Source organism: Balaenoptera acutorostrata, chromosome 1, assembly GCF_949987535.1.
Source record: "Balaenoptera acutorostrata chromosome 1, mBalAcu1.1, whole genome shotgun sequence".
Taxonomy (NCBI): Eukaryota; Metazoa; Chordata; class Mammalia; order Artiodactyla; family Balaenopteridae; genus Balaenoptera; species Balaenoptera acutorostrata.
The window spans coordinates 76,729,762-76,743,536 of NC_080064.1; the positions used below are offsets into that span (position 1 = coordinate 76,729,762).

At 33.7% G+C, this 13,775-nt stretch overlaps 1 protein-coding gene across 1 annotated transcript in view; it reads left to right on the plus strand.

Moving 5' to 3' along the window:
• Nucleotides 1-1,666: 1,666 nt before the first annotated feature.
• Nucleotides 1,667-13,775, plus strand: part of LOC103020008 (calcium-activated chloride channel regulator 1-like) — a 28,082-nt gene continuing 15,973 nt past the window's right edge. The window contains 7 exon segments of the mRNA XM_057552033.1: nucleotides 1,667-1,825; nucleotides 3,016-3,156; nucleotides 3,353-3,500; nucleotides 4,266-4,374; nucleotides 6,387-6,567; nucleotides 10,302-10,536; nucleotides 11,654-11,868. Coding sequence (XP_057408016.1) covers nucleotides 1,667-1,825; nucleotides 3,016-3,156; nucleotides 3,353-3,500; nucleotides 4,266-4,374; nucleotides 6,387-6,567; nucleotides 10,302-10,536; nucleotides 11,654-11,868 — 1,188 coding nt within the window.

Consider the following 13,775-nt stretch of genomic DNA (forward strand, 5'->3'; position numbering starts at 1 on the left):
GATATGGAAGTAACCCAAGTGCCCATCAATAGATGAATGGACAAAGAAGATGTAGTATATATATGTAATGGATTATTACCCATAAAAAAGAATGAAATCTTGCCATTTGTGACAACATGGATGGATGTAGAGGGCATTATGCTAGGTGAAATAAGTCAGACAGAGAAAGACAAATACTGTATGATTTCATTTATATGTGAAATATAAAGAATACAACAAACCAGTGAACATAACAAAAAGGAAACAGACTCACAGATATAGAGAACTAGTGATTACCAGTGGGAAGAGGGAAGAAGGGTCGAGCAAGATAGGGGTAGGGGATTAAGAGCTACAAACTACTATGCATAAAATAAGCTACAAGGATATACTGTACAACACAGGGAATATAGCCAATATTTTATAACTGTAAATGTAATATAATCTTTAAAAATTGTGAATCACTAGGTTGTACACCTGAAACTTATATAATATTGTACCTCAACTATACCTCAATTTTTAAAAAGAATCACATGACTGTTAAATGACCAAGGCAAGGGTCAGGTTTAGATTCATCTGACTCTAAAGCCAGCTTACAATGCTATGTGTACAACTATTTCAAGCTAAGGAATATTGGCAGATTTGTGTTCAATCCAAAAAAGAAATCTAATTGAAGCATCTTAAGTTTTCAAGTTATACAAGGACTTAAAGCATTCAGTGCTATTTGAAAACTGAAATATCCAAGAAGTCATCAGAGAAAGTAACAAAAAACCCCATTTCCCGCTTGACCCATAGCTGTTCCCAACCACTGTGCTTATAATATGACTCCCACCTAAAGAAGAATAGAAATCCTAATTCACTGCCACTCCCACTCTAGTTTCTTTATTCATCTTTGGTTTGTTTTGTTTTTAAACACGCCTTTTTCATCTGTTATTTCCTGGTGCTTTTCATTTCAGTTCCTCATCCTTCCACAGAGCACTTTTCTGTAAACAGATCCCAGAAATGGAAAATATCTAATACTATTTGATGATGATGACAATGAAGACAAAGAATGATCACCATAATGAGGATGATGACTACACAAACAATCTAAAAGAATTGCTCAATTCAATGAGTATTTAACACCTTAGCTGTCTTAGAAAGTATGATAAATGTTCAGCATAATCCCCATTGCTACTTAACAATTAAAGAACTCTTTAGAATAAGATAAAGAAGTTCGGGGCTTCCCTGGTGGCGCAGTGGTTGAGAATCTGCCTGCCAATGCAGGGGACACGGGTTCGAGCCCTGGTCTGGGAAGATCCCACATGCCGCGGAGCAACTGGGCCCGTGAGCCACAACTACTGAGCCTGCGCGTCTGGAGCCTGTGCTCCGCAACAAGAGAGGCCGCGATAGTGAGAGGCCCGTGCACCGCGATGAAGAGTGGCCCCCACTCGCCGCAACTGGAGAAAGCCCTCGCACAGAAACGAAGACCCAACACAGCCAAAAATAAAAATAATAAATAAATAATAAATTAAAAAATTAAAAAAAAAAAGATAAAGAAGTTCATCAAAATATCTTAGCAATAAAATATATATATATTTTAGTAATATATTTTTGCAAATATTTGGGTCTAGAGTCAAATTTCTGAGTTAAGCTGGTACATAAATACTCTCCTTATATTTCCAATAGGTTTATTGTAACATGCGAAAAAATGGTGCTCACTCTGAATGTTATTCTGTTCCTAACTTTGCATCTCTTGCCTGGAATGAAAAGCTCAATGGTAAATTTGATTAACAATGGATATGATGGCACTGTCATTGCAATTAACCCCAGTGTGCCAGAAGATGAAAAACTCATTCAAGACATAAAGGTAAGTGAAAATTTTATTATCCATTTATATTTATTTCATTGAGTATTTTCAACTCATGTTGCCTAGGCACATACACACATTCACACAGAGTTCTAACTTTCCAAAATTGCTTAGACAGTATTCGTCATTTATATAGCATGTATCTAAACTGTCAAGATTAATATCTGCTTAGTTTAAATATTATGTATTATATATTAATAGCATTAGTCATTCTCCAAATGAATTATTAAAAGGCCAAACTACTAATATTTTTTCAACTCATTAAGCTAAAAGAAAGACCTTCGAGCTACTGGAGAATTATTTTCTAATTTGATCTTTATGAAGTTACTTTTATAATGTTTCAATAACTAACCTCCATTTAAGCCCTAGAGGTTCGTTATCTTATATATTTTTTCAGTTTTTTCAGTTGTTCATACTTGTTCAACTCTAAAAATTTTGAAATTCTTAGGTATCTGATCTTAAAGAAAATATTACTTATTTTTGAAGCTGACTTACTTCCTAATTTTATCTGGGTTAGTCATTATAATAAAATACTCTATATATAGCACTCTAATATATACTACTTTCTTTGATCCTCTCAATATCCCTATGAGGTGGTCAAGAATAGAGATTATTAATTACCCTTGTTGTATAAATTGAGAGAAGTTAAGTGATTTGTACAGTCATACAATAAGTAGCAAAACTGGAATTTGAAGCCAATGACCTACATATTTTCAGAAAATCACTGCTTGGTAAAACTTTGCCTTTTATGAACACATTCCTTATGAGAAGATAACTCAAAATAAATCTAGCAAAATGGTTTTTTCAATTAACAACAGTATAAAATCTACCAAACTTTAAACTCCCAACCCCATTTTAAGCACCTCTGTTCAATTCAATAAGCAACTTGCCAACAGACTGCCAGTCTTAATCACCTTTATATCTCACCTAGCACCCTCACTCCCTGCTCCAACCCATAACGCTGAATGCAGGTCTGGATAAGCGAAAAATAAAGAATTGATTTCTAAGTATATAAAAATGAGAGTTTACAGACTAGAGAAATATAGTAAAATGTAACCTATTTTTCAGTTAAGTCTTTGCCAAAATATTTGGGGAGAGGGGCTTAAATTAGCTTCTTCTTGTTTGTATGTACACTTTCATGTTCATTTCATTGTGAAATTGTTACTACAAGGTATTTTTAATTTTGTCAGGAAATGGTAACTGAAGCTTCTACTTACCTGTTTCATGCCACCAAACAAAGAGTTTATTTCAGGAATGTAAGCATTTTAATTCCAATGACGTGGAAGTCAAAATCTGAGTACTTAATGCCAAAACAAGAAGCATATGACCAGGTAGGGTATTTTATCTAGCTCCTAAACTGTTTCTTTCTTCCTGTGATTTAAAAAAATTAATACTCATAATTTTTTAGTAATTACTAATGACTAGTATTTAAATTAATAATATTACTGGTCTTAATTTAGATGAAAAATTCCTTGTTTCTATTGCTCTTGGGATCTGTTTTTGCTTGTTTGCTCTTCTGCTTTTTAGGCAGATGTCATAGTTGCTAATCCTTACCTAAAATATGGAGATGATCCCTATACACTTCAACATGGAAAATGTGGAGAAAAAGGACAATATATACATTTTACTCCAAACTTCTTGTTGACTAATAATTTGCCTATCTATGGGTCCTGAGGTAGGGATATCTATTTTATACTTCTATTTTTATTTCCACTGGAAACAAATATAACATTGTGATTAATGGGTTTTTTTTTATTTTTAAGGGAAAAAATAGGTATTAATACCTTTGGAAATTTACTAGTTATGTTCAACCTAATTATATTTCTTTTTGTGTGTGTTTAATAATAAAATTAACCATTTATTGATACCAACCCATTTTAACTTCTTTGGCCTAATGAAAGTTGTCAATTTCTAGATTTCCTTGACTCAGGTTGAAGATATGGGGAAGGGAGACTTAAAATATAAGGAAAATAGTTAAATACAGGTTTCCCCCACTATCCAAAAGAAGCATTTCTATGAAACCTTTCATAAGTCAAAATTGTATACAGCAAAGAAGCAATTACCTTAGGACACATCTTGTTAACAGATGAACAAAATATGTCGAGATAAAGCACAGATGCTCACAGACACAGTTCAAATCTATGGGGTTTGAGGGTGAGATGCTGAGTGCAGTTCCCAGGGAAGGAGCTTCGAGGTGCCATTCTTCCTGCTCTGGGTGTGTGCTGTCTGTAAAACAGCGGGCTGCGAAACAAATGCTGATTGCTAGTTTTACTTTTCGCCTTTTTTCATAAAAGCGAAAGTTCTCTTCAAACTTCTTTCTGTTAGCAAAAACAGGTACTAAGGTCTTTCGTAAAAGTGAAGCGGTGTAACGTGAACTTTCATAAAGCCGGGATACGTGTATTTTAAACATAAATTTATAAGTGGCAATATTCTCTCATAGGCAGAGTATTTGTCCATAAGTGGGCCCATCTCCGATGGGGAATATTTGATAAGTATAATGTGGACCAGCCATTCTATATTTCCAGAAGAAACACTATTGAAGCAACAAGGTATCATTCTATTAAACAAATCTGTTTTCAAAACTTTTCACTTATGACTTTTTAATTTTCTGTACTAGGCAAACAAAGGCTACCTCAGTGGTTGAATGCTCATAGAGTTAATTGCGATATCCAACCTGCCCCACTATATATCTGTCCAACAATTTCTGGTGTTACACCTTGGAATCAAGATCAATCAAAATTTGGGGAAAACTTCAGTATTCATGGGAGTTGTACTAAAAATATGTTATTGTCAGAGGAAAGAGAAAGAAAAAAGTTGTACCCTAAAACTTAAGATATCTGAGAATTAGAGTTCAAGTTCCTACCCAATCTTTTATTCCGTTTGATTCATAACTTTTTAAGGTGAATCTGTTTCATTGAAATCAATTAAACTGTTAGAGCCTCATATTAAATATATTTATTTTTCATTTAATCTTGAGCTTAAAGAAAAGAAGTACTTTTCATAAGGATAAGTGAGAAAATTATTTTTTAAGAAGTATAATTCTGGGTAGATTTAGACAGGTCCTATTTATGAATAGACGAGATATTTAAATTAAAAATGTCAAGCACATGGAGTAGTTAATGAGTATTAAAGAACAATAGAAATCAGTGTAATAGAAAATAAGTCTTTAGGATAAAAAAAATATTAGAGAAAAGAGGTGTGGTAGAAAAATGCCCTTGTGTTGTTTGCTTTATCTCTCCTAAGCTGCCTGGAATCTTTCACACAGAGGAGGCTTTCAACCCAGGACACTCATTACTGTCACCTCCTCCCAAGCAACTCCTCCCAGCACCATCTCCCTTATTCAAACAATGCTTGTTCATCCTTCAAGACTCAGTTTAAATGCTTCTTCCCTAAGTGTCTTTCCTCTCCCTCCATTTGGGGTTAGACATCCTTGACACTGTTCCCAAAGCAATGTGCATGGGCTCCTGTCACACTGGGCAGTAATTGTCTGTGTTTTAAGATCCTTGAGTGCTGATTTTTTTTTTTAATCCCCTAGCCTTGGGCATGGTACAAAGTAAAAGCTAAACAAAGAATGTATCAAACAACCAATTTTTAATAAATTAATGAAAAATAAATGTTTCCTTATCAGTCATCAAAAGAGATATATTAGTAAAGACAAGTATCTAATATAACATTTATTGAGCTCCTACTGTGTGCCAGGCACTTTGCTGGAGGCAGTGTAAGTTTAGTTTTCAGGCTTTTACTCTAGAGCTAACCCTCTTGGAAAACATGACTAACCATCTCCTTTAATCCTTGCAATACAAATAAATTTATTTAAATAGACTAATGTTTTGAAGTTTAATATTAACACAGAATGGGAGTAAATCCTGCAGATAAACAAGAACTCCTTTTATCTTTTACCCATATCCCACCCCACCTCATTCTCTGCCAGGACCTTGACAATTATCCTACTTATAAAGACCAAAATGTTGGAATGCACAAGCATTTCCATGCAGGGTTTATTTTCATGTCTTCTTTCAGTCTAGCTCAGTGATTTTCAAATGTAAATTGTAAAATGCTGTAAACACAAAAACCACACATGGTTTTGTATGTTTGGTATACATGCATATATGTATACACCTATATAGCAATATATATATTTGTGTGTATATATATATATGTACATATGTACCACACATAAGAAATTTAAGAGGGTTTTAAGCATAATATTGACTCTCCCCTCCCTGCTGGGAAGCAACTCCTCTGTATCTCTTAACTCACTTAATTTTCACAACATCCTTGTGAGTTAGGAATTATCATCTTAAGCTCAAGGTCACAAGGATAATAGATATATTAATCACATTAATGAGCAGTGAACATGATGAAATATGAATTAACATTACTGTTCTTGTTGAAATCAATGGTAAATAGTGGGAGGACACTGTGCCTACTTTTGTCAAAATGGAATTTTGGTACATGGTCTATAGCAATTATCACTGAGGGAATGATTTTAGGATGCTAATCTTTATTCATAATTTCTCTGGCCTTCATGTACAAATATAATCTAATTCGTTCATCACAGATGTTCAATTCATATTACTGGTATAAACGTGGTTTTCAAGAAATGCCAGGGAGGCAGCTGCATGACAAGGCCATGCAGAGGTGACTCATAGACAAGGCTGTATGAAGCAAAATGTATATTCATCCCAGAAAAATCCCAGACTGCAAGGGAGTCCATTATGTTTATGCAAAGTCTCCATTCTGTAAGTACTTTCTTTTTCTAGTCTCACAAAGGAACCCTTTAGGAAAAATTAATTAGGGAAGCTGGATTTTCTACTATGAAATTATATATACCAATAGAAATAAGGGAAATTACTAAGACAGTTAATTAATAGCCATTTTATCCAGTCCTGTGTATCCAGTCTTGTCAGGGTGTATCTGGAAATTATTCCACCTTTTCTTACTAACCTGCTTTTTTTTCTTCTTCAGAGGTAGAACTGTACCCTTCTCATTGGCATCACAGAATTTCTTATTACATCCCTTCCCTCATTTGACTTCTGTGGACTTGTGTCTAGAACTACAACCTTACTTTTAATTCTTTCTTCTAAGTGTTATTCATATTACTATTCCAAAGTAATTCATTCTGTAGCTTGGGAAAGTACTGACAGTCTCTATTTTCCATTTTCTTCACACTAAAGCACACTAAGTTTTGCAGAGTGATATTGTGAAAACATAAACAGCTCTGTCTCTACAGAACAACAAAAGAGGAAAGGTTCACAATCACCAATCTGACCGATTAAAAAATAACAACACAATAATTCAAGTTCCAAAGCTAATGTTTGACCTGAAATATTTGGTTAAATGTATAAACCTCAGTAGATAAGAACAGGTGACTGAGAGTCAGACAGATCTGATGTCAAAACCCAGTCTGTCATTTTCGAGCTGTGTTACTATGAGCAAACTGCTAAATCTGAGATTTAATTCTCTAGTCTTTTAAATAGGAATTATAAAACTCACTTTACAGTGTTATTGCTGTTAGTTTTATGAGAGCTAATATAAAGAAAGTACGATTACAGTGCTTAGCACAAGGTGAGTATAAAATAAACTTAAAATTTTTTATTTTTTAAATTTATAAAATATTTGGATAAGAGGAAATTGTCTCTTTCCCTGGATAAATCCAGCCTTAATTAATGCAAACATATTACAGCTACCTAATGAAAGTTTCCAAACATGTAAAAAAGACTTTAAAATATGAAACATATGAAAGTTATCAAAAACAACAAATCAAGATAAAGTATACTATCTCTAGATAGTAAACTAACATTTAAAAGAAGCAAATTTTCACATACCAAATTACTAGCAACATAGACTTCTATGCGTAGAGGTTTGGAAAGGCCTATTCTTTCCAATAAGATTTAAATTGTTTTGGAGTCTAGGGCATTAATGATGAAGGACCTGAGTAAAAATATAGACTCGATATTTTTTTCTAAAACTCCTAAATGAATCCAATGAGATATTTAAGTAGAAATTGTTTTCCAGCTTAATAAAACTCCCTCCTGGGAATATTTGAAACATGAATCTAGAAGTTCCACTTTAACCTGCTGAATCTGGATCCACAAAGGCAGCCAAAGTTCAGCATCCAAATAGAATATCAGATCATGTGACACAAGAGGATAATTGGAATATATACTGTCTGTATCAAACTATAAATTCCAAAAGCATTTGACTATGAGGAGATAACTCATGCTGCCTACCTGAAAAATAAATAATAATGAAAGAAAATCATGTAACTGAAATATGGAGGGCAACTAATTATGTAAGATATGGCTCAGAGATAAATACTGTACTTTAACCATATATCTTGTGCATAATAACACAACCTTCTAATTATCGTAACATAGACTAAATATATTGCATAGCATCTGTACCCAGGGCATAAGCTCAGACCCAAGAGAAATATGATCTGAAATAATGAATATTCAAGTCCATGATTTTCTTTCTTTAAAATTCATTATTCCCACTTCATGTCCAGCACCATGTTAGGAACTGAAAAAATATAGAAATAATTAAAAATAACTGTTCTTGAAGAACTCAATTTAGTGAGAGAGGTAGAGATAAAAGAAAAATAAATATGAATACAAAGTAGGAAGAAATAGAAACTAAGTGCCATGAGAGTACAGCAAATGTCTCCAACTGGAGGTCAGAAAATTGTGTCTAATGAGATGAGTTTTGAGCTGGGATTTGGAAATAAAATTAGTATGAACTTGCTAAAGCAGTAAGGGGAAGGGTATTCTAGGCAAAGAAACAGGTTTACAGAAACAAAGATGGAAAAATACAGGGATGAGACAGAGGGGATAATGGGATAATATGTATACATATAGCTGATTTGCTTTGTTATACAGCAGAAACTAACACAACATTGTAAAGCAATTATACTCCACTAAAGATGTAAAAAGAAAGAAAGAAAGAAAAAAGATTTAAAAAAAGAAGAAAAATACAGGATGCCACACATGACTGTACAAGTTGAGCACTGCCCAAATTACTTGCATCATGGTCACTAAAGATTTTCATATTTATTAGAACACTTTTCAGTTAGACAGCAATAAAAGAACTTGAGAAAAGGGCACCTTTTTCTAATTTGCACAAATTTCCTTTTCCATTTGTATTAGCGAGAGCCTTGTGAAAGTTTCTGGCATACTCTAAGGACAGGAGAAAGTTCAATGTTCTATAAGCGAAGCATACATGGTGAGGAAGAAGCAAGAAATGAGATTGAAACACAAAATTGGAACCTACAAAACTAAGGTGTTTGGATTTTATTTTATCAACTTCAGACTAGTGATGTAACCAGCTTATCCTTTCAGGATGATAATTTGTTTTTGACTGTGAAAAACAAAAGGAAGTGAGATAGTGGAGGCAGGGAGACCAGTTGGAGGGCCATGGCAATAGGCAGATAAGACACCTGAAGGCCCTGAATAAAGGCAGTGACAGTAGCAAGAGGAGCCACATTTGGTAGGCATTTCATATCATCAAGTTGATTATAAATCACTGTTTTGACTGAAAACTATATTTTTCTCCCATCCAATATAACCCCTTCTGAAAAATGTAGATCAGAAACTTAACAGAAAGAAAACAAACTCTTAAAACTTGAATAAAAGGTATTCAAGTTTAATAATTTAGTTCTGAATCTGAGCTTACAGCAGGAGATTTATATGAGGAGGGCATTTAAAAAAACAAAATGATATTTACAAAGCTGAGGCTTTACTGCAAGACGAATTCTTTCCTGAATGCTACTAGTTTATGCTCGTGTTTTTCCAAGTTACTGCGTTTTCAAAACTTGGAGGATTTTCATAGATTCTATAGTAATGAAATATTTGGCAGAATTACTGGATACAACTCACCATTTGCAACTCAAAGAGAAGCAATCACATTTCCTCATTTTCTTCCCACATTTTCATTATTTTTGGGGGAATATTATTTTATTTATGTCTAAGTTCACCAGAGCCAATTACATTTGAGATTGTTAGAATATCTGTTCTCAAGTTTTTCAATAAACTATAAAGAGATAGAAAATACTTAGGCAATTAAAGAAGGCCATTTTCTTTACCCCACTTTTAGGGGGAAGCTAGAAATTACTGCAAATCCTGTCCCTTTTTCCATTAAACTTATTTCAAGGCTTGAGTCCCCCGAGAGTCTAGAAGGGAAAGTAAGAAGTTAGCTTAAGCAGTTGCGTCAGCCGCCATCATCCCCCAGTGCTATGATCTACCTATACCTAAAAGAATTACCAAATAAATTTCCAGTGCATAGTGATGGTTTTAATTTGCTTTTTCTCCATTCAAGTATGCAAAATGGATGTGAGAATGTTAGATTATGAAACAATTTTTAATTGTCAGGAGATAAAATCTGTGGAGGATGTATAAGGCAGCCAACTGTATATTTGGAAAGGAAGGTAATGCCTCGTCAGTTACCGTACTATTGTCTTTCAACTGATTTTTCCCAGGTGACTGAATTTTGTACAGAAAAAACACACGATACAGAAGCTCCAAACCTACAAAACAAAATGTGCAATGGCAGAACCACATGGGATGTAATCATGGACTCTGATGACTTTCAGAATATATCTCCCATGACAGAAATGAATCCACCGACTCATCCTACATTTTCGTTACTCAAGTCCAAACAGCAGGTAGTCTGTTTGTTATTTGATAAATCTGGAAGCGTGAATTCAGTAAGACGTTTATTTGTTAGCTCTCCTAAATTAGGTATTTAAGCTAATAGAAATATAATTTAATCTTAGGTTTAGTTCTACTAAGCTAACTAAAAAATATTTTTATTATTCTAATAAATTTTAGTACAGTGATTTTATATGGACAAGCACTAGAAGATAATATACTAAAATAAAAATAATTGTTATATTAAGGTTATTGGATTATGGATGATGTTTATTCTTTAACTTTTAGTTCTAACAAACTAGAAATAACATAACTGAACAAAAAGAAAAGACAAAAATCATCCATAATTCTACGGAGCGTATGTCATTCCTATCTTTTTTCTGTTCATGTATTTTGTTTTTCCTCCTCAGAAATGTGATTATAATGTTTTATAATATGATTTTTTTACTTACTATACCTTAAACACTCCCCAAGGAAAAAAACGATTCCATGACACAAGTTTTAATGGTCATATGGTATGCACATATTATAATTTAGTCAAATAACCCCCATTATTGGACATTTTGGTGATTTTCAACTTATCAAAAATTATGTTGCAACGAACATTTTTGTGTGCATTTTTAAAATATTTCCTTACTGTTCAAGAAGAAGGTATAAAATTTTAAGGCTTTTCCAAGTATAACATGACTGATTTTTAAAGTTTTTCTTTCATATTATTTCCTTATAATATAATGAAGAAGTTAAATGCTAAAATACAGTAATCAATTATTATTATGATCTCTGGCCCATGAACTTTGTCTTTCACCAATCTGTCAAGGTTGGAGGAAACTCAGGAATTGTTCAGACATCTTTTTCTTACAGGAAGACCATCTCTTTCTTTTTTTTTAAATTAATTAATTTATTTTTTTTATATTTATTTTTGGCTGTGTTGGGTCTTCGTTTCTGGGCGAGGGCTTTCTCCAGCTGCGGCAAGCGGGGGCCCCTCTTCATCACGGTGTGCGGGCCTCTCACTATCGTGGCCTCTCTTGTTGCGGAGCACAGGCTCCAGACGCGCAGGCTCAGTAGTTGTGGCTCACGGGCCTAGTTGCTCCGCGACATGTGGGATCTTCCCAGACCAGGGCTCGAACCCGTGTCCCCTGCATTGGCAGGCAGATTCTCAACCACTGCACCACCAGGGAAGCCCAAGAGCGTCTCTTTCGAATGAATCAAGCAGCAGAACTACACTTGATTCAAATTATCAAAAAGGGATCCTTGGTTGGGATGGTTACATTTGACAGTGTTGCTGAAATCCAAAATCATCTAACAAAAATAACTGATGATAATGTTTACCAAAATCTGCCTCAAGAAGCTGATGGTGGAACTTCAATTTGCAGGGGACTCAAAGCAGGATTCCAGGTAAAATAAGAATGCTTTTCTAAATATCACTTGCCATTTATCATTGCTTTTAATTTTGTCCAGCTCTCTTGGAACAAGGGTCATGAGCATAGAGGTCCCTCACTTAAATAATTTTTAAAGACCTTCTGTTGACTATTGTTCATAGTTGGATCTTCTCTGAGTGTGGTTATTTCACCAACATGCCCTTGAGGAACTGAGCTGTGCTGAGGAGTGGTTAAAGGGAAGAAAAATCCTGTGTGCACATAATCATCATTACTTAGTTAGGAGCTCCTCATTTCTTTATCACTCCCATAGTCTGAATTTCTATGAGGAGAAAATAATGCTGTTAAGGGGATTGTGGAAGAGGGAGATTACTAATATTTTTATATTACGGATAAAGAAAACCCCAGTTCATCAAGTTAAATTGACATTTAAAAATCACAAAGATAGAGGTAGTTCCTCAAGTATAGTACCAAACTCAAGACAGATACATAGAAGTTTAATGAAATAAAAATTGTGAACTATATTAAAACACCTTCAGTATTCATTTGAATTTCTTCCAACCTAAGACAGCCTCTATTTAAGCCTATTTATATTCTTTTTCAGTGAAAGGAAAACCGTTTCCTTTCACTGATCCTCTCATTGCCTCAGCTAAAAAGTGGAGACTGTTACTCTTATTTTGGCCACTAGTTAATATCATCTCTTAGCTTTCCTCATGATATCTGTTTGCTGTAAATCATATTGCTTTAAGAAAACACACAAGTTCTAGATCCAGACAAACCTGGAATTCTGGTTCTATTATGCCTAGCTAAATGACTGTGGGTGAGTTACTCAACTAAGAAAGTCTCAGTTTCCTCAATTAATGAAATGTGGAAAGTAACAGAACCTATTTCATTTAATAGGAACTATGTCAGATAAATAAGGGCTCCCCTAATGTTCATAGCAACATCATTTACAATAGCCATGATATGGAAGCAACCCAAGTGTTCATCAAGAGATGAATGAATAAAGAAAATGTAGGGTGTATGTATGTATATATATAATACATATATACAATGGAATATTACTCAGCCATAAAAAAGAATGGAATTCTTCCATTTGCAACAATGTGGATGGACCTAGAGGGTATGATGCTTAGGAAAATAAGTCAGACAGAGAAAGACAAAAACTCTGTTATCAATTATATGTAGAATCTAGAAAATAACACAAACAAATGTATATAACAAAACAGAAACAGACTCACAGATATAGAGAACACTCTAGTGGTTACCAGTGGGGACAGGAAAGGGAAAGGTGCAAGATTAGGGTATGGTATTAAGAGATACAAACTACTACATATAAAATAAGTAAGCAACAAGGATATATTGTATAGCACTGGGAAATATAGCCATTATTTTGTAATAACTTTAAATAGAGTATAAGTCATAAAGAGTGAATTACTATGTTGTACACCTGAAACTAATATAACATTGTAAATCAACTATAATTCAATAAAAAAGATAAACAAGTGCTCAAGAAAGGATTGCTATTATTATAAAAATCATAATTCTTATATATGTCTACTCACTTCTAAAATATGACAGTACTATATCTTGGGAATATGTTATAATGTTTGCACATGTTGGTTCATATATGTTTTTCTTAATGTTTTGATATATATCTATGACATTTTGACCACAGAGTCTATTACTGAAGAGATTATATCAAATTACATTCAAACATTAAAAAAACTCTGTTACTCATGTAAAGAAACCATATCAACATATAAGCTTTTACTTACAGAATCATAATAATATCTGAAATTTATTGAGCATATACTACATTAGTGCCTATGTTAAATGCTTTACATTCATGATCTTACTTTATCGTTACCATTAATTTTTTAGTCAGGCACTGTTTTTATACCCATTTTGCACATAAAGAAACTG